General features: G+C 38.8%; 2 protein-coding genes across 5 annotated transcripts in view; both read right to left on the bottom strand.

Moving 5' to 3' along the window:
* Positions 1-3,375, bottom strand: part of HTT (huntingtin) — a 78,492-nt gene extending 75,117 nt beyond the window's left edge. For 2 of the 3 annotated variants that reach the window (XM_050337962.1, XM_050337963.1), the window contains exon 1: positions 3,194-3,374. In XM_050337962.1, coding sequence (XP_050193919.1) covers positions 3,194-3,294 — 101 coding nt within the window. In that variant the 5' untranslated portion in view covers positions 3,295-3,374. Of the gene's footprint in view, positions 1-3,193 lie in introns of all 3 variants that reach the window. The other variant, XM_050337961.1, reaches the window with a different exon arrangement.
* A 2,293-nt stretch (positions 3,376-5,668) lies between these two features.
* GRK4 (G protein-coupled receptor kinase 4) overlaps positions 5,669-21,494 on the bottom strand; it is a 37,995-nt gene continuing 22,169 nt past the window's right edge. Inside the window, exons 10-16 of one of the 2 annotated variants that reach the window (XM_050337998.1) lie at positions 18,502-18,539; positions 15,913-16,002; positions 15,173-15,381; positions 14,327-14,464; positions 13,590-13,727; positions 11,606-11,728; positions 5,669-10,175 (exon numbers count right to left, since the gene is read on the bottom strand). In XM_050337998.1, the coding sequence (XP_050193955.1) occupies positions 10,122-10,175; positions 11,606-11,728; positions 13,590-13,727; positions 14,327-14,464; positions 15,173-15,381; positions 15,913-16,002; positions 18,502-18,539 (790 nt within the window). In that variant the 3' untranslated portion in view covers positions 5,669-10,121. Of the gene's footprint in view, positions 10,176-11,605; positions 11,729-13,589; positions 13,728-14,318; positions 14,465-15,172; positions 15,382-15,912; positions 16,003-18,501; positions 18,540-21,494 lie in introns of those variants that run through there. The other variant, XR_007631778.1, reaches the window with a different exon arrangement.

Genomic DNA, 21,494 nt, shown 5'->3' with positions numbered 1-21,494 from the left:
TAAGTTTTTATTAGACCTTGAAATTAAGGATATGTTACGAGTAGAGAAGTTCTAAAGCTGAACCAGCAATAAGAAAAAGGGTCAAACCAAACAGTTTGGCATTAATCTTGAGAAAAATAACAGGAAACTAAAAGCTACTCCATTAATAACAAACAGAAGTACGAGGGGATCAAGAAACAAACTAGGGCCAAATAAGGGGGACAACTGAAACAACATATAGTGATATAGGCAATGATGGGTAGTCAAGTTAACTAGAACTAGTCTACCAGACACCCTACAAACACTAATTCCTAAAAAACCATCTGGGAACCACCACTGCCAGGCAGGGCAATACATTTTATCCACACTGTTCACGTGGCCTTCACTGAAGCAAAAAATTAATGATATGCGTCCATATAGCACTAATCAAACCAATCTGTGGCCACAGCTCCAGGTAAACATAAAAAACCCTGAAAAACTGGTGAGTATAGAAAAAAAGCATATTGTTGGAGAGTACCTGGGCTTCTGCAGCACCTTCTGCTGTAACGGTAATGGTTAGAATCAAATGTCAAAACAAAAATTTTAAAAAAATTACAATAATTGACTATTAGAACAAGTTGACAAGAGAAAAGGTGAAGAATCTACCTTTGGATTAATCAAATAAAAGCTAAATACCTTTCCAGAAGGAACACTAGCAAGTCATTCTCCCAGCTGATAAGTAATAAAAACGAATAAAATGTAAAATACAGTATATGTGATGACCTATCTGCTTTTTAGTTTCAGTGAGTAAACTGGATTTTTACACCATATTATATCATATTAATAAAATTCTAAGTTAGTGGGAACTTTGTAATACAAAACACAATGCCCCAATTAAAATAAAATTGAGGAGTCTGAAAAAGCTAAAAATGGCTAAGGAAGAAAATCAGATGCCTCAGCAGAAGTTTATAGAAGCAATTGGACAGAGACCTCCAGTTAAGTTTCCGCAGAAGGGAAAAAAAAAAAACCACAAGAGACAAGAGAAAGGACCAGACACTGACATCTGACTGTAATGCATAATATAAGCATAACACATGATTATTGCTGATTAAAATCTCTCAAAACAGAAAAAGCTCTGGCTTTCTTGGTAAAAGCTTGGATTTGATTAATAGTTTTAATAAAAAAGTAATAACAGGATATCAATATTATCCAAAGTTCTGGAGTCACTGTCTTACAGTAAAGTGAAGAAAAACATGGATACATGTTGTGCAAACAATAAATTCTTCTCTACCCCAATCTCTCTGATCTTAAAACCTTTCACAGTAGGAGACAGTTCTCAGTAGGACACGGGAACCAGACAGAACTACAAAATATTTAAGTGTTATTTACACAGAACCACAAGGAAGATGAACACAGAGACAATTTTCCGTTCCAGTCCGTTACAAACAAGAAAAAACAAATGCAGACAGTACCGTGAATTACATTCAAGATGTCACCTGCCATTTCACTTCAAGTTTGGGAAGCTTCAGCAAAGGCTGCCACAACAGCCTTTCACTGACTTTTCTAAGGCTCAGTGCTGTCACTGAATTTGTGCTGCTCCTGGGGGCATGCAATCCCATCAGCTTCCTGAAAATACAGTCTATTTTTAAACATAAAGCAAAGTCAACAAGGACAACTACAACACTAATTTTTTAATGTTCAGAGCAGAATAGGCCTAAATTTAGACCATCCAAACTAAGAGCATAATAACCCTCAGCAAGCATCACAAGTAATTTTCAGGATTTTCCCTTGAAACACCACAACCTGTCTCATCAGTAACTTTCTAGACAGACTTTTTGAACTGCATATAGGAAAGACAAGAATTAGATGGTCATCCATCCCCCACGTGTCACACAAAGTACCAGTATAAAAAATGCACACCAGCAAGGCCTCTGAAAACAATCAGCTCATGAAGATGGGCTTTTTCGCCTGTTATGCACCAAGTGTGAAGATGCACTGAGACTCTTTGAGACAACACTCTCCAAACAGAAACAGTCCCAACAGCGATAACTTGGTTGGCAACTGCAGCACAGCGTGCTGGGGGAGCAGGTGGCCCAGAGCCCAGAGCCGCCGCTTCGCTTCCCCTGCCAGCACCGCGGGAAACTGCCAATTTAGGAGTTACCTGCTCCCCAACCCTTCTGCTTCCCCCATCTCCCCAATAGCTGCAGGAGAAGCTACGGTGTGACTCATGTCTTCATCCTGTAAAAACCTGGCTCTCTGCACCTGCTCAATAAAAGCTATTTTAGAGGATGCAAATGGAAGGGGCAGCACTGTGGTATTGAACAGCTCCTTGTCCTCCAATAATGCCTCCCGATGGGACATCAGAGCATCTCAGAGATCTAATGCACTTGTCCCTTACGCTTAAGAACGCAAAAGGGTATCAGGAATATTTAAACTAATCCCTCTTAGGTCTCTGCGCAGCAAGTCAGAGCACAAGATTTTAAACAGACATATCCACATATCCACAGCGACTCCTTCCAAACCTTTCAGAGCTCAGACTTCAACTCCATTTAACTTTTGAATTCATAAATGTTAATGCTTGTTTTTAACTTCAACAGGAACTTTCAGGGCACTGTTCTGACAAGACAGAAAAAAACAACCAAGTGACAACTGACACTCTTAAAGATATGAAAAGTGAACTACAGAATGGAAGAAATTCCTCTTGCTCGGCCCTGAATCCTTATTTCAAGAAACCAGTACAATCAGCTGGAGAGAGCTCAGAGAAAAGACACTCATGCAGGAAGAGTCAAGCTCTGGAAAACAAGGTCCACGAGGGAGGATTTCGAGAGTTACCAGAACACAAAAGGTCGAATGCAGTATTTAAGTTACACTTAAGGGGTTTTGTCTTTTTTTTGAAGCAGCAGCAGCGTATCAGTCAAAAATAAGATTTCCCTTCCTGGACCCAGCCTGTGAAACCCACACAGCATCGCTGTACCCCCTGTTCACCACCCGCACCGCTGCATTTTCAAACGCGCTCCCCCTGAAAGTTACTCCGCGCTTAAACTTCAGCAGAGACTCGGCAGCAGCAGCGGCAGCAGCAGTGGCAGCAGCGGCAGCAGCACCCGGACCGGTGCGCGGAGCCGGCCCCAGCCAGGACGGGCAGCGCCGGGGCCGAGCGCGGCTGGCGGGGCGGCCGCTCCGGCCCGGGCGGGGCGAGGGACACGCGGGTGGGGACCCCCCAGCCCCGGGCACTCACGGTCTCTGCAGCGGCTCCTCGGGCAGGGCAGCCGGGCCCTGCTGCTGCTGGAAGGAGCGCAGCGACTCGAACGCCTTCGTCAGCTTCTCCATGGTGGCCATGTCCGCTCCGCCCGCGCCGCCGGCACCGGCCCGCGCTCCGACCCGCCCTCTCGCGGGCGCCCGGGCAGGCCCGAGCGCTGTCTCGCCGCCGCTGCCGCCGCCCCTGCCCCGCTGGTGCGGTGCGGGCGCTGCGCGGGCCCGGGCCCGTCACAGCCGCGATGAATGGGGCGGGCGCCGCCCGGGCCGCGGCCGCCTCCCGTCCGCCCCGCCGCCATCTTGGGCCCGTCCCGGCGGCCCCCGCGCCGCCGCCGCCCCGCCCACACCGGCCCGCCCCGCCCCGCACACCCCGCCCCGGCGTCACGCGCGGGCACGCGACAAAGGGGAGGGGAAACGGGCAGAGTGACAGCAGCGCTGTCCAATCAGAGAGCGGGCCCCGCCCCGCCAGGTGCTGCTCCGTGGCGCCCCCTGGCGGCAGGAGGCGGCCGTGAGGGGCCGGACCCGCGCCCTCCTCAGGGGTTACCTCTCGCATCGTGATTCACACACTGAACACACAGGATAAAGAGCATTTAAAGCATTGCTTAGATTACTGAACACTTAAAAAAACCCCAAAAAGTATTGTAAACTTTCCAGTTATAACCCCTGATTTTAACACATCCGCTCGCTGAATACACATTGTAAATGACAGCTGAGGAGTGCTGGTAATTCAACTTATATCTCAAATACATGAAACTGGGTGTCAGCAATGGAAATGGAGAACAGCTCTTGGAACTATTAAGAAAATAGAATTCCAGTAATTCAACTTGGTTATTGTTAGCAGATAAGAACAAAAGAAGCAAAGCTCATGTCTCTGAATATTCAGGCCAACAGAAGTCGTCACAGATGACATTCCTGCCAAATACTCAGTAACTCAGTGCTCTGCCAGTTAACTTTATTAGCATGTTAATAAAAGACAAACCATATATAACATTCCTCTGCAGTAAACCTATCCACAGTACTGAAAGCAATTCAATTTAGAGCAAACCCCTATTTCATTAAAAATGTGCAACAAAATGTGAGCTTCTTAGGGAAAAAAAATATTTTTCCCTGATAACACTCATAGAAAGGTTTCTATGGAACATGTGGATGATCATGAATCTTTTATTTAGCAAATGATACATGATGGAAGGTGACAGCAGAGCTGGAATGCTGCACACACTGTGTTAATTGCATGTGTCACTCCACACTTTCAAATAAACTTAAGCGCATACATTAAGAAGAGCATAAGCTCTTATAAAAGATTAAACAAGCCACCAACCAAGCCAGTCCTTGCAAGCCTGCTCTGAAGCTTCAGATCAAAAGTGTGCCAGTCCCCTATGGGCTGCTGACTCACCGGCAGAGCAGCAGGCACTGCCTGCCCACACGCACATCCCTCTTTGCTCTCCTTGTCCTTCCCAACTGGATCGCCAGTGGGAGCCCTCTGGCTCATTAACCGGGAGCTGAGACAACTGGAAGACAACTCAGGGGTATGAGGTTTTTCTTTAGTGAGTACCTCTGTCAGTAGGTACTCCCCATCCAAATTTACTGACCCTTGGTTTTGCACATGTCACATCACTGATCCTGCCCCACAAACTGCACCGGCAAAAATAAAGTCATGTAAAACAGGCAAGGGGCAAGAAAAAGCAGGCAGGGTTAGAAACGGGCATTTTTGTAAAGTCAGCATTACCTCAGATTAAAACAAAGTCACAATTTCAATGCATTAACAGTGCACACACAAAAGGTTATGTGAAATTTAGTGGATGGCAATGAATTAATCTCAGCCTCCAGGAGAAAGAAAAAGAAACATGCTCTTACCTTGTCTATAAGGTTACCTCTGGATCTAATGTTTATTTTAAGAACAGGCTGGATAAGCATGTCAGGAATATTTTTCACTGTCCTGAAGTCACGCTTTGGCCAGTATTTCTGCATTTCTGTGAACAATTCACCAGGTAATTGGTACTACTCAAATAATCCAACAAACTTCACGAGACTGCTGGCCCACGTGGTTCGACATATGCACAGATAATCTGCAACATGTCACAGCACAGTTGTATTGTTGTTAAAGTCATTAATTTGAAGCTGTTCTGTAGAGCATTTCAGTGCTTAGTCCTTCAATTCATGTCATAAAATTACAGTAAATGTGTTGATGAGAAATAGCCCGTCCCAGTAATTTTCTCTGCATACAGAAATTTCTGCAGAAATCCAGATTCAGACCGTGAGATAAAGTATCAGCTGAGCCAATACAACAGAGCTAGGGCACTTTTTCCTGGATCCGACTATTTTACATTGGTAAACAACTTACAGTATGCGATATATATTTTTTGCTTCAAGAAACTTTTTCAAATCACAATTTTTCTTTTTATTCTATCCCAGATACCATGAGAGTCATGGTAAATAAATCACATTAGACAGTAATGGATGTGGTTGAGATATGCGGCAGTGTTTTGCTTTTATTTCAGGAATTACAATGCCAGAACATCCAGGAAAACAGCTCACACAAGAACAGTCAGTGGTTTGGAGATGCTGGAACGAACACATCACATTTAACAGTCAGCTTCCTATGCCTTGAAAGAATTCTGGTGTTTTGGACACATCTGGAACATGACAAAAAAGTTACCCACATCTCATGTGCAAAACTCAAGTTACATCACAAGAACAATTATGAAATAAAAAAGAATTGTACATTCAGCAGAAGAGACATCGTAAGCACCAAAATAAGCCAGGCAGGTAATTCAAATCAAAGTAAACATGAATTGCACTTAAAGATGCTTTCCAATAGTTCATATTTTTGAGGACTTCCTAAAGAGAAGAATTTTCTGAAAATCTATACTAAAATGAAGGTGGTAATTTCAATATTAAATTAATGTAATGCTAAATTGTAAACCATAGAAAAATATTCCTTCTGTTGACTTATTTTAGTAACTTGTAAACAAGTATTATCTGAAAAAAATGGCAGTGAAAAATTTCTTGCATCAGTGTTGTTTGAAAAATAATTGGAGTGCTTTCTAAAAATTGATTGTTATGGTATTTAATAGCTTCTATCACTGATTTATAAATTAGACAGTTTCATTCTGAGATGGAGATAATTCTCTTTCATAATCCTTCAGGACTACTGTTTTAAAAACTATGTGGGAAAACAAAAGAGGACAACATCTATTAAAGGCTAAGATTTGTCAATAATGCTCTTGTTTTCACAGAAATACCACAGGTTTTTTCCTATTTAATATTATTTTTAAATTCTTATTTTTTCAGCTGAGACTCTTTTGTTGTTGTTATAATCCAGCAACATAACACCATCTCTATAATGAACACTACACCTCAGGGGGGCCAAGGGGAGGAAGCTGACAATTTTTTTAATAGGAAAAAACCCAACCCTGAGGCATGAAGATTCTATTCTGTTGGTCACAACACTCAAAAGCATTAAGTAAACCCATAAGATACCGGTACATTGTTTCACAGTTTCTGAATGTTGAGTTAAACAGAGATTCATGAGGTACACACAAGCAGACATTGAGACTTATGTACACAAATGCTTGGAAAACAAGCCACAGGAGGGTTGATCTCATGCAAATAACTCCATGGAATTCCACAGATCTTTCCAAAGCTTGCACCAGTTGGGCTCTTGGATTGTCTTGCTGCTATGAAAGCCTTCTAACACACAGATCTAGAATCTGAATGAAGTCATACCAAATGACAAGAATTTCCTCGGCTTCCGCCCTCTCCCCCAGCAGTTTATTGGGAATAAAAGGCTACATAATCAGTCAACACAACCTCCTGCCTTCCCCTTTCTTTGTCTCAGCTGTGTCCTAAAAAAATCAATAAATAAGTTTATGTTAAATTTATCACACCACAATATTTTGCTTCCAGGTGTTCTCCCTTCTCCTTACCCTTTCCCCACTTTCAAAAGGCATCTCCAATTTCCCAATACTCCAATAAAGACATTTAACCCACATTGGTCACCTTAAACACCAAAACATCTTCATCTCCATGTACCGTGTGAGGAGGGTTATGCTGATCCTTCCCTTTCCTTGTCTTTTCTAATTTTTTAGAGGATCCACATTAAATAATATCCAGCCATTATTATGTGGTTGTATTTTTAGCTAAAAGGGACAAATTGATAGTAGAAAAATGCCATCTTGAGCCCACAGGGGAAAAACCAACCAACCAACCAACCAAGAAAACCCAAAGCTCAAAAGGCATGGGATTTAGGTCTGAATCCTGCAAATGTACTCCACTCAAAACCAGTTCAAAAGTATTATTGAGATCTTAGGAAAAAACTTGTGAAATGGAACTAAAAATAAACTTCATAAAAACAAAAAAATCCTCCACTTTTTCACAAGGAGTTCCTTGTCCAAAGAAGCAGACATGTAAATATAACCACATTTTTAGGAACAATTTTCCTTCTCTCTTCATCTAGACTTTTTTCCTCACAGAACCCTGAAGAATAACTGTTGTCTCAACACTCCAAAATAGAGAAGTTGATTTCATTTTTTTTTAAATTAACATTCCTGTCCATCCAATGAGGAAAGAAAATTTGAAATACATTATAAAAAAACTTTCAAATATTTTTTTTAATCTATTAAAGCCCATTCCTGTTTTGGTTTTTTTTTTTAATAAAATTTACTCAGCTTGTGTCCATGATATACTTGCCCAAATTTCAAGTTGCTCTATGCAGACATTAAATCCAGACTGTCACCCCATAACGTGCAGTCTTAATACAGCTCCCTTTGCCTCAGAAGAGCAAACCTAAGACCTTAAAAAACTAATCCCCTTAATCGGGGAAATGATGACTTCTGCAACCAGGTCAGTAGTTATAAACCACTTTTGTTACTTCCCCATTTTTCCATTCCCATCTTTTTAGAGTCCTTCTCTTACTGTGGTTCAAACTAAAGAGGGTCAGGTCAGCCCGTGCCAGCTCATTGTCTCACACATAATGGTTCCAGCCAACACCCTCCCTTCAGACATTTCTCTTTCTGTCAAGCCTCCCATCCCTTCACTATTACATCAGACCATCTTCCAGTAATTCATTCAAACTCTCTCTCCCTCTGCCAATTTCTCTCTCTTTGTACTTTCCACAACACTCATTTTGGTGTCCTGTGTGCTGCTTTAGACTGCAGGAAAAATGCACTAACAACCCAGGAGAAGAGTCTCTCGTTCCTTATTTCTGTGGCACAGTAGCCAAGAGGAACAATTTCAGATAGACACCAGCTGAGCCCCACTAGGGTTCTGTAACACATTGCTTTTTCAACTTCTTTCAAACTCTAATTCATCAAAACATTTGTCTTTAGAGACCAAACACTGTGAATTAAAACCTGATGATAGGCTTGGCTATCAAATGTACGTTGGGAGTTTCTCAGAAGCATCTTAAATTTCTTCCAGTGGGTCTGTGGATCACGAGCAGAGACTTATTTGAGGTGGGGGCTACTCCGTTGCTCTGTGTGTACAACACATGTGTGGTCTGGTTGGTGCCCCAGAGGTTTGAAAGTTAAAAAAAAAACCAAACAACAAAAAGCATGTTCAGTGGAGACAAATCTTCAAATCTTCAGAATACAGAACAAAATATGTAGCTAAAGTCATGTCTCCAACTCCAAGAGCATTCCATTATATTTTAAGTCCCTAACTCAAATTTTGAAAACAGAAAAAGCTCTTAATGAAATGTGCTCTGTAAATTGACTCTCAAACAGAGATGAATAGTTTTAGTGGAAATTTTAGAAAATAAAAAGTCTGGCATATGTGAGTCCAGAAAATGGAAGTTTGACTAGCTTTCAGGCAGCTTTTATCAGTTTTACTAATGAACCTCCAGTAATCATAACAAACTTCAATACCAGCTCCACATTTGTTTTAAGTAATCATTAAAGGCAGGTTTTAATGTTTCTGTTTTAAAAGGTTATAAGAAAAAAAATACTTACATAATTAAATTTGCTACTTTGAATTGCCTTGCCCTTTTCTCAGTGGCAGTGATTGCTGTCAACCCCACAACACTGCATATTCCAACATAATAAGCAGAGAGGAGGTTAGTAAAAAGACCCCATGCTTTGGTTTTTAACCCATTATAAAACTATAACATCTGTCTACACGGAGTCAAAAACTATTTCATTTACAGAAAAAAATAAAAAAGGTGTCCCCACAGGTAAAAAGAAATCCTTTCAGTAAAGACAACAAACTTTTCAAAATACAGTTATAAAATTTTGGCATAGGTCTATTTGCATGGTTCATGCCAAGAAACTGTATGGAGAGGATGTGTAAGACAGGTAGAAAAAAGAAGAACAGGGTACTACAGTTTGTTACAGATGTAAGGTAAATGTTCAGAATTCTCTTTATACAGAAATACAGAAGGATACTCTACAGAGTCAGATAGTAAAGAGCAATTCCTAACAGCTGGCCACAGTGCACTGAATTCCTTTTTTTTCTTAGCAGTTGCTTGAGAGATACATTAGATAATAGCACTGCCATGCTGCTGGATAACACCAGAATTATTGAATTCACCAGTACAGCCATTTTACAGTTAAGAAAACTGCTAATAAAGATCCTAATTAAGAAGAAGAATTTTACCAGGAGCATACAAAGTCAAGTTACATTGATGCCATAGATATTATCTCTGTGCTTTAAAATCCTTTTAGTATTCCTAGATTCATTCCACTGAGAAAAAATTAATCAAGATAAATCAAATACATACAGAAACACACTCACTCAAATGGCACTCATTGCTTTTTGTACAATTAAGCTTTAGTGAAAATATACATCTTAAAACAAATGAAGTACAAATGTACAAAAATCCTTGAACTCAGATAAAAAATATATATAATACAATTTGCTACAGAGATATAAAACATTTAACGTTTGCTCATCCTTTCTGATGAGAGTAAAATGATTTAAAGTCTGGAGGACTCCTGGTCATCATCACTGCAATCAGATTTAAAACAGACCTGCAAGAGAAGACAAACAGACAACTCAGCTGCAGAACCGACACAATTGTTTATTTGGGTGTTTTATGGGCAACAGAAAGGCTGGAAGGGTGGCTCTTTCTCCAGCACATTTTATTCCATACTAACTAAATGCTTTGGGAAAATCAAACCCCAAATCTCAAGTCATTAAAGTTTCATTTAACCTTAAGTTCTTTCCTCCTTTTAACTTCACAAGACAATTAACTGCAGTCTTATTACTTCAAACTGAAAACTCTCAAACCATATTCATTTTTTTAGGACTCTTTCTCAATACATAGAGCCATATCTTGGGACAGTATGAATCCTGCTGATTTGGCTGGAAAAGACTAAAGTAAGACACCAGCTTTATCTTTAACTGAGGTTATTAGTACACTCAACCATCCCTCCTATTCCACTACTGTAAGTGGGAGAAAAGTGAATTTGAAAAGGTAAACTAAAAATGATGGTACTATTATACATTCCATTAGCACTGTATCATTTTACAAAGGTGAACTGCCAGCTGAAGACAAAAAATTTCTTCATACAATTTTAATACACGGCCCTGCTGTGGCTACTTAATGATATGCTCTGAGCTATTTTAAAATTCCATTTCTGCTTGAAAGCAAAAGTCATTTCTACCAAAGTGTTTGCTGCTGGAATATATTCATACTTCTCAAGGTAATTCCGCTCTAAGTGCAGGCACACTGAGCTAGCAGAATTGGGTATAACATTTTCAACCGCAAACCTTTTCAAATAGCCTATTTCTTACATCCTATAAGCCAACACAATGTATTGTGTCTTTTAGGTGGTAAATACTCAATTCTCTGAAGGTTTACTAAAGACCAGAAGTCATGTGTGTAAGAAAAGGCTGTGCATTATCAGCTATGTGAGGATACATTGTTGTTTTGCTAAAGGCATTAAACTACCTAAGATATTTTAACATTTGTTTCATGATGCTTCTGCCTGTTCATTCATTTTGGGGATATATCTACTTCTTTACTTTTTTATTGGATATATATTTATTTTTGCTTATTTACTTCTACTTACTTGGTTTTACAGAGGGCCTTAATTACCTCTGAAGACATCTCCCCAGAAGTTTTAATTAAAAACTGGCAAAATACATAAGGAGCAAGACCCAATTTAACCTCTTTAGTAAAGAAAGATCTGTAGCACAGCTTTTAACAGCACCCACTACCTCTTTCCCAGAACACTAGAGGAAGAGAGAATGCTGATGGAGGAAAACCTCCTGGAGTTACAGGGATTGCCACAGTTTCTGAAACGCAGTGGAGGGGAAAAGCCATAACAAACCAGATTCCACTGGTTTCAGTATTCAGCAACAACTTGGTTTTCCTTTCACAAAATAATATAAACAACCTGAACGGAAGTTAAGGTCTTACTATTAATTTCTTATGAAAGAAAAGAAATACCCTTACCTCTCCACTGAAGAGTCTGTGAAAGAAGCCTCTCTTTGGTTTGGGAGACCTCTCTCTGTCTGGTGACACAGTACCATCAGTTTCATACGCGTTGATGTCTTCAAAGCATCCCGTTTCAATCATCTTCGAAACACATGAAATACAAGTGAAATGTCCACAAACAAGTTCCATTTTATTATCTATTCCATATTATCTATTTACTCTGGCTTGGTACTCCTCACACTTCTAAATTCATCACACAAACTACAGCCCTGGCAGAGCTCCACAAAGGAGGCACAAAGCTGACACGGACTCTCCTTGTGCACTCAGCACACTAAAGGCAGCAGTGAGAGACTATCACCCAGGGAAATACTCAGGTCTTCTCTTGTTTTGGTTGCATTCTTGCCTTTCTTCTGCAATAAGCAGAAGTTTTTAGAACCAGAAATTGGTTTTCCTTTCGTGTAATCTGCTCATTTCAGAGTAGTCTAGGCTAACAAATGTCATATCTCTATACCCTGGAGTGAACTGAATTAATAAACATGACATGGGGAAAAAATAATGAAGATGGGACTCTGGAGAGAAGAAAGGGATTTTGAAAGAATCTTTTTTTGTGTACACAGAAAAGAAATAAACCCACAATGCCTGGGTGCAGAAAGCAGAGTAGAATGTGAATGCCAAATTGTAACCAACAGGTAGGGTCAGAAGGGTAGGAGTGGTTGATGTCCACATCTAGTTGGCATTTGTCTGTGAATGCCACTGGTACACATCTGTCACAACAGCACAGAGCCAGATGAATACACCTTGTAGAGGGAGAGAGGGCATAAAGAGGAATAAGAGGAAATGCACTCTGCTTTTATTACAAACCATGACATCAGTACAGCCATGGGAGGGCAAGTGGAATTCTTAAAAGGCCCAGGGCAAAGATTTGAGGGAAGGTTCAGTAACATGAATTAAAATAAAAAAACAAGCACTAATGTACAATGAAGTCTGCACAGTTATTCCTTGAAGAGAAGGAACTGCCATCACCAGAATTCCACAACTATTTCCAACTTTACCCCTCTATGCTGGGTTATGAAGCTGCAGTGCATTTTTCATGACTGGATCATGTTCTGAATTTCAGAACTGCAACACAGCATAGGAAATATCTACATCTCCAAGGTTCATTTCTTCTTAATGAAGACTTTCTATGTCAAATGACACCTTTTCAAATCTTTTTAATGTAATGCAGAAAAGCAAAAGGAAAACAAATGGGAATCTACATTTCTCTCCAAATTTTTTGAGAAATTGCTCATCCTTTGTGTTCAAACTTTAAATAAAATCACATCATACTGGGAAAGAAACTACACCTCTAGCATTCAAGACAATACCAATTTCAACTAACACCTTATAATAGGGGGAAGGCATTGGTAACAACAACTGTGATTTTAAAGATTTGTTACTGAGTGCTCTTGCTGATATGGTAAAGAGGATTTGAACTGCATAAAGAGACAGTAAAATTCTAACATTCTCTGCAGAATACTAGAATAGTCATTCCCTAGGTACGTGAAAAAGCTCTAAGAGAAAATTCTGACTCAACTGTTATTGAACTGTTTGTTTTGAAACCTCAGAAAAGGCGAGTCTGCAATTCTGCATCACTGTGTCACTTGGATCCTCTGCTGATGCACAGGCACTACATGCAAACAACCTGCACTGTGCCTGTTTGCTTCTGAACACTGGGAATAGCTCCATCCCCCTCCTGTGAACAGCAATGCTGAACAACATGGGATAGAAGAACAAGGAAAAGGTGGTGCTGCTGATGTTAAACGCTGTATCTATGACGACATGATGTCGGATTCTATTGATACAAATTTACCACAGATCTCAGCTTTTAGCAAGTTGCTTATGTTTTGAGGAAAAACTTCTCTTCTGAATTCTTTAAGCAAGGAAGTCTAAAGCAGAAACTTCTTTACATCTTAGAGAGAAAATCAATACTAAGGAAAACAATCTTTTAAGAAATACACATTACCTCATTTTGCCAAGGGATGGAGACACAACCCGTAACAAACTTGGAATAGAAGTCATCATCTGTAGTATCCAGGTTCACTCCTTTTACTGTTGAGAACTGCTCTATGTCCAGGACATCTTTACAATACACAGCACGTGGCTGCAGTATAAGACAAGATTGATTCATTAAAGTTTTGGGTTTGGGTATGTTTTGGTTGGTTTTTGTTTCTCTATATGAGCAGAAAGGGAGTGAAATATCTGTAATTTTATATTTTCACATTCCTGATCACCAAATTACACTATGCTACAAAACAGAAATATGAAAACTTAAAAGAATCTCATCACAAGGCACCTGAGCAATTCCATCCATCCTGCAAGTAATGGAAAGGAAGTATCAAAACCTTCCCTAGATTTCTTAATGGTTGTCATAGTTCACTCATCTTCTGTCACCCTCCTTTCAACTACAAAATATTGTTTTCAAACATATTTCTCATTTGTTCTATATCTGAGCTATGGAAGTGGACTTTTAAGGGCTAAGAAATCAGCTACAAAGCTCCCTAGAGAAATACCACTATTACCACTGAGTTCTGTGATCTCAGATGAAATGATACCAAACAATTAGCTCTCAACAGCCACAATGGCATTCTCTGCCAATTTAATGAACTTTAAAGGCTTCTCTGGGATCATATGATTGCTGATATAGAATTATGACAGTTCTTGCCTTTTTAGATACTAATCAAATCTGTCTCACCTACTTACATCTGGCAAGAATGGAGGTTCTAACATGTTTGCTTCCAGCCTCTTGAAGTTAATGTTCCTGAAAATAGGATGTTGCTTTACAACAGCAGCTCCATCTTCAGTGCAACCCAGTCGTTCCCCGGGATTTTTAGCAAGTAACTGCAAAGATATGGGGGGAAAAAGCTGATACATGATATAATCCCACAATTAAAAGAAATAATTCTACATACAATGCCTTTCAGTAAGTTTATTTTGCTACTCGGCCTTTTATTAGATAAAATTTATCATGTATCAAAACAAACTGGAAATCCAAATGACAACATTCTGGGAACAAATATATTTTCTATATTTTCAGTAGACAAAAGAATCCCTGAAAGCAGACCATTTTAAGATTATACCCAAAGTTACATGAGAATGTTTCAATTGATGCCATGCTGAACAGATTTTACAGTACAGATGTTGCAGTAGACTTTTCATTCAGGAAATACAGACTAACTGTTTTTCCAATGGGCTTAAATAATGCACGTATTTATTTTGCATAAACCAGTAGAGAAAATTTTGAAGCTTTCTGTATAAATTTAAGACCAAGTAAGAGGAAAAAAAAAAGCTGCTGTTTTGTAGATACTCTTTTAGGGGAGCAAACCAATGTACTACTCTGCCACTTCTTCCCATGCAGTATCCAAGTCGAGCTGTTTTACTCTGTCTATAATTACATGTGGTCCAAATAGTACTGGACTGTGTCATTCATGTGATGAAAAATTAATTTATGCAGCTTTCCTTTCTGAATGAAGACATTAAAATACTGTAGTTGATCTCTTTAAAAGGATTAGAAATTTAATTTTCAAACCTCTACGTCTCTTCACCCACCATCCTGCAGATGGATTTTGCCTCCTCTGAGAACTTGTCTGAATACGTTTCCTGGTCTTCCTTTACTCTCCGGTCGATCTCATCGCGTTTGACCCTTTCCTTATGCTTCCTGAAGGGAGACTGTCCTTCAATCATTTCATAAATCAAGCAGCCAAGACCCCACCAATCTGGACTGAATGTATACTTTTCATTTTTGAGCACTTCTGGAGCTACAAAACAAAAACAAACACACACCTCTGTGACATTTCACTTTAAATTGACCAATAAAATATTGGAAAAACTCTCAGTTACCCTTCTGGCTCTGTACAGAGATGTTTGTGCAGCTTCTCTGCACTATGAAGAAAGGTTAATTTCTACAGTAAGGACTCTGTTTTTATCCAAGAGAAGAACTAAAGTTCTTTAATGCTGAAGTCCAGTATTGCTTACCAACTAAGAATGAAGTTTTTCCAAAGCATGGAAAGAAATGTATTGTCACAGTAATCCACCTGCTCACCTGTGATGCTGAATCCCAGAAGAAAACCAGGTGCTTTCTTCAAGTTCTACCTAAAGCTAGAATTTTCAGTTACGTTTTCAAGTTTATCAGAAGGTTTATAATTGACTACTAACATCTACCACTGCATCTTATAACCTTTCTTCTTCTCATAACGTGTAGTAAGTACTCCAGAGCAAACAAAATTCTTTGGACAAGTCATTCTTACATTTTCTGGTAAAATGTAACAAGCAAAGGATACTTTACATACCCATGTAACCAACAGTCCCAACTCGACCTCGGACGGTTTCTCCTTCTGGAATCTGCACAGCTAATCCAAGATCTGAAATTCTGATATGCCCTATTTATGTTAAAATAAATTTTAATAGTCAGCAAATAATACAGGGTCATCACTGAAAAAACTTCCATACAACACTTCATAAAAAACCCACCCCAAAACATCAGAAACATTCATATACTCGTATCACTAAGGTTATTTAACTTAACTAGAAAGGAGTGGTATTTTTTTATCATCATTACTCAGCTCCTCCTCAAATATGTAAAGAAAGAGAGGCACAGATCTAACTGATTTCCTGAAGGTCATACAGAACAAATTTGCTGTTGAGCACTCAGTTCTGAGCTTTGGCATAGGCTGCTGCTCTAGGACAAGCAGAAATGATGACTGCTCGTTTCAGATTCTGCATCTATGTATCAGACACTTGCATTTTTCCATTCTGTACTCCCACCACAAAAACTTAGCTGACTTCCTAATGAAACTTCAAAATTTACTTAATTTACTCAAAAGGTGAGAAAACTGTAGCCTGCACTGAGACATCCAGTTTTCCTCTCACAAAGTACTCTAATAATAGCAAACATGAGTATTGCAATACTCAAAATAACTCCCACCCCAAAACAAAAGCAGCTGAGTCAATAACCCACTTAGAATTATTTATATGTACATGTCAGTTCAATAGTAGGATTTCCCCTTCTCATGAATCACTCCAAAGTAGGTAACAGCTTCTACCTCACTTTATCAGCCAAACTTCTTGAGTTAATTACCTTCCCTATTACAGACACATTTACACCAGTACCTAATGACGTAGAAACCACGTGGTGGAAGACTGATTTGTCATGGCCAGCACTTGGGGAACCAGTCCAAGAAGGGCAATGGGAATAAATTCACCACCCTCCCTCAAATTCCCATGAACAGACACAGTTCTTTCTTGGACAGGCTCAGTAACTCTTTCAACCACTTTCAAGACATTTCAAGGCAAGAACTGTATTGACATTTTACTGTAAAAATACATAAGGTACTTTCTTAATAAAAATACACAAGTCTAGGCAGAAGAAAGGACATTTATATTTTCAATTTTAAAGGAAATAATTGCCAATCATCTGTAGAGAAAGATCCACTGAGGAAAAAGAAAAAAACCCACACTTATTTATACTACCACTTATAAAGGACAGGGATGGCATTTCTGTCATTTACAGAAACACCCAAATTTACAGAATGATTCAGGCTGGAAGGGACTTTAGAAGGTCTCCAGTACAACCTTCTGAGCAAGCAGCCACCCCAAAGCAGCCAAAGCTTTTTAAATGCTTATTCAGAGTGGACACTGCACCACCTCTCTGGGCAGCCTATTCCAATGGCCAAGTGTCTTTGAGCATACTGCTCTGGAATTCAAAAATCTCTGCAGTAACAGTATTAGTTAACAGCATATTAATTTCTTATTTACACAGGACAGATAATCAAGGGATGGAGAGAGAAAGAGCAGAAAGTGCCACTCTGTATACTGGTTAGAAATAACAATGCTCTGGAGCAGCAAATGTTATTTTAAATACATTCAGATGCTCTTCTGTTCTCTGACATCTGATGAACCCCTTCTCAAGTGCATGATCTGAGCTCCTGAAGCGATTTTCTAATTAGTCTCCTCTGCTCCCTGGAACTGGATCAAAACATCCCTGGCAGGGAGAGAGCATTCTAATACAGACCTGCAAGGCTACATTTTTCCTCAAAGAAGCCATCAGCTTTTGCAAGACACTGCTGGAGAGAAAAATTAAAGAATGCATTTGATGTCTAGCAAAGCTTTAGCTCTTGAAAAGTGATTTCTCCCAAGCATCATCTTCCTTGAAATTTATCAGTCAGAACATGCTGACTTGAAAAAAATATACTGTGTTAACGACTTCAAAACCAGATTTTCCTTAACTAAAATGCTCAGTAGTTACAAGAACAAACTTGTAATATTCACCCACAGCTTAGGAGACAATTGCTGCACATGTTCTACAGTCAATTCAAAAGATTCTGGTAATGACTTGCATACAAAGTCATTAAAGAAGATTACTTTGGCTTCTGAAAAACAAAAGACTACAAACGTTTCTTCACACTGTTTGTACTTCCTTGACTCTTTCCAGCCACATATGCACCAGTGACCATGAGACCTCTTTGAGTTGAAATCTGACAACACAAACACTTCAGATTTATTTTCTTCTTATGGTCTAAACATTCTGGTTTATTAAGTAAAGTTCTGGCCCCACATCTAACAAATTGTGTTTCCATAGTTGCAGAAAAGACAAACAAAACAAATCCATATAAAAGTTTTAGCCATCTTAAATCAAGAGAAGGAGGGAGAAGGAGGAGCAAAAGGGAAAAAGTAGCCATTTATTAACCCTTCAAACATCATCACTGATCCCCAAAGTCCCACTATTTTCCCCCGCCTTCTAAAAAGCAAGGGCAGTTTTTTCTTTGCTAATTAAAGTTAAGATTCCACAATTTTATCATGAGGAAATCCCTCTGATTTCTGGCACAGTATTCATTAGAGATGTAATTCTTTATTTCAAATTAATTTTAATTTTTACGTACCACAGTCATCAAGAAGTATATTCTCGGGCTTCAAGTCTCTGCCAATCAAACAACAGAAATGTGAATTAAACAAAGGCAAAATTATTTATCATCAAGTACCATGGAAGCAATGTAAAATTTCTTTTTTCTTGAGTTGTGAAGTTGATGGCCTGTAATACAAATAGTTTAACCAGAGAACTCCAGATCCGCTTCTCCCCAACTCTCTAATCCGTTTACATTAACAAAAGCAATTTGTACTCCACAGATGAGAAACTTTCTCCACACAACTGCGAATCCTGATAAGAAGGAACCACCAACTTACACCCAAATTTGTGCTCATAGGTGAAGGATATTTCTCCCCAGAATATCAGCAACACAACTCCCAAATTATAAAACACAAGTGTTTGCTGCTGACCACTTGTTATATTCCACCCCAGGGTGTCAGAATATCTCTTAGATTTATTCTGCCATAAATATCAGAAAGCCAGAAAGAGACAACTAAAACCAACACTTGGCAAAAAAGTCAGTTATTATTGGAAGAGATTATTAAAAACAATATGTACATATATGGGTATACATGACTGTGACAAGAACAGATAATTTATACAAGCAGAAGTGACTGAATAATGTAAAAGAAGGAATTTTTAGGAAGAATGACTCTAGAATTGGCATTTAAATGCGAGTAAAATGTACACAACACAACTTGTTCACCAAGAAATCTATATACTTTTTCCCTATTGTTCTGAAGTACGTGTATTCATGTCAAAGTTTCATTATCTTATGAGATTAACTGTACAGAGAATTCAAAAAGATACTTTGTTTCTAATGCTTTAAAGTCTAGACAAACCTCATAACGTTAATAATTTGATTTTAGATATGATTTTAAAATAACAGGGAAATCAGCACAAATCAGAGTTTAAAAATCACAAAAAAATAAAAACTCTAAATCGGTATCAAAAAAGCAGAAGAAAATTCAGCTCAAACTTTAGGCAGAAACTCATCTACTTTAAAGCACAAAATACATGCTCAATTTAACTCAAGTAAACAAGTTTAAAGATTTCCATCTCCAAAACAGCTGATTAAAGTCCAACCTGAAACTCAATAGCAACATCTTCTGCTTAATAGAAGCTTATTCTGCTTTGACATGATTTTGGTTAATCCATAGTAAAACTCATTTCCAGCCAAAATTCCATCTCTTTTCATTTCCACTTTATGGGGTATTTTGCCAGTGATGGCAACAAATCCCAAATATAATACATTTATAATACATTTTAACATGACTGACCTACATTAAAACTGCCATTTTAGAACAGAACTGATTTTACTACTACCTGCCTGCACTGAGGATTTCTGTTACTAAGTTCTGAATTTCCCTTCTTCCACTGCCTCTACAGGGCACTCTACTGGGAATACAGATGGACAGACACAAAAACCCATTCTCAAGAAAATATTTTACAACAGTATTATTTTATAACAGAACTAAAGTCTACCTTAACAGGTTAAGCTATTTGTCTAAAAAGAGTTTAAAAAATTTTAAAGCTACAAAACAAACACAGTAAGAGATCTTGAGATATGGCAACAAGAAAAAGAACTATTTCTAATTTCAGAGGAACAGCAAAATAAGAAAAACTTTCCTTTTTTTTTTCTTGTCCCAGAGAATGTAAAATACTAGTTACCATAATTTTGAAAAATAAATCATAGAATCAATGAATATGTGCTTCATTATGTTCTCCCTTCCCACAACATTAAGACGGAGGTTGCCACTATAACTTCCGTAGTGAGAATAAGATAATTATGGCAAATTTTCCTGAGCTTTTTGTTTTACTAATCATATCTAATCACTGTATTGCTGCTTAAATGTATTTCCATTAAGATGCCTGATAGAGAATTTTGATTGTGTAACCCTGTAATTGGTGACATTCTGAAGACTCCCAGGTTTTATGATTAAATTTAAGACCTTCTTTTTCCTCTGAGTTTATCAATTCCTCAGTTGCCAACACATGTACAGGTAACTGCCTCTCAGTTCTTCATTTTGGTACTAGCAGAGGACTAAAAATAATGCTTCTAATTAAGAGATGATTTTACTCAGATCTGGTTGTGAAACCACTTGTTTTCCACGCTCATAAATTTCAGCTAATGTGATTTCTTAATAATTGGAAACTGGTTATACAGTAGCAGCAAACAGGGCAGAGATCTAGCCATCGAGACTGCTCCAGAAGAAAGCATGACCAAGATCTGGAATCAATGACAGAAAACATTAGGCCTTGACATGTATTTGAAGGTCTTCTTGTAGGCAAGTAGCTAAAAAGTTGGGCTGAAACAGGAGGGCTGTCGTTTGGGGTTTTTTGTTTTGTTTGGGTTTTTTGTAGTTGTTGTTTTGTACTTTAAAGAAACAGTTTTGTTTTCACTTGGGCAGTGTGAAATGACCTACTTGTAGCCCATGAGATCTTTCATTTGTGCTTCCCTCCTACATCTCTGCCAAAACACACTCTGTAGCATTGCAAGATTGGCCAAATGCTCTAGGGAACCACGTCCAACCACCAGCAGAAGCCTGACTGACTCTGTGGTGCTGCTGCTTTCCACTCTGTGTGTGTGTGTTGGTCTTCTGTATTGGGGAGGGAACAGACTAAGACTCACTGTATTAAGTTAAATTTTAAATCTTCTTTGAAACAATTGGTACTTGGTATTACACACTAGGAATATAAAGAAAGCATTCTTGGTCCATTATGAAGTTTGTTTTGCGTGTTCTGTAACACTGATGCATCCCAGGGGTTAAATGATGTATGTACAGAAAAGAGCAGTAAGACCACACAATCTCAATTACAATGCAAAAAGCTTCTGATAGTTTCATTAATTCAAACCCAATAATGTGCTTATTGGAGGAACCTGAAATAAAAACAGAAGGAAAAGTTTTTCAAATGGACTGTGACTTTCATTTTACCCTTGTGATCATAACACACAATGCAGCCAGGGATTTCTATAGCCCTCTGTGAACGACTCTGGAGTGGGCAGGA

Source organism: Myiozetetes cayanensis, unplaced genomic scaffold (assembly GCF_022539395.1).
Source record: "Myiozetetes cayanensis isolate MyiCay16 unplaced genomic scaffold, myiCay2020 scf7, whole genome shotgun sequence".
NCBI lineage: Eukaryota > Metazoa > Chordata > Aves > Passeriformes > Tyrannidae > Myiozetetes > Myiozetetes cayanensis.
The sequence above is the reverse complement of the archived record's forward strand: the minus strand, read 5'-3'. Positions and strand labels throughout refer to the sequence as shown.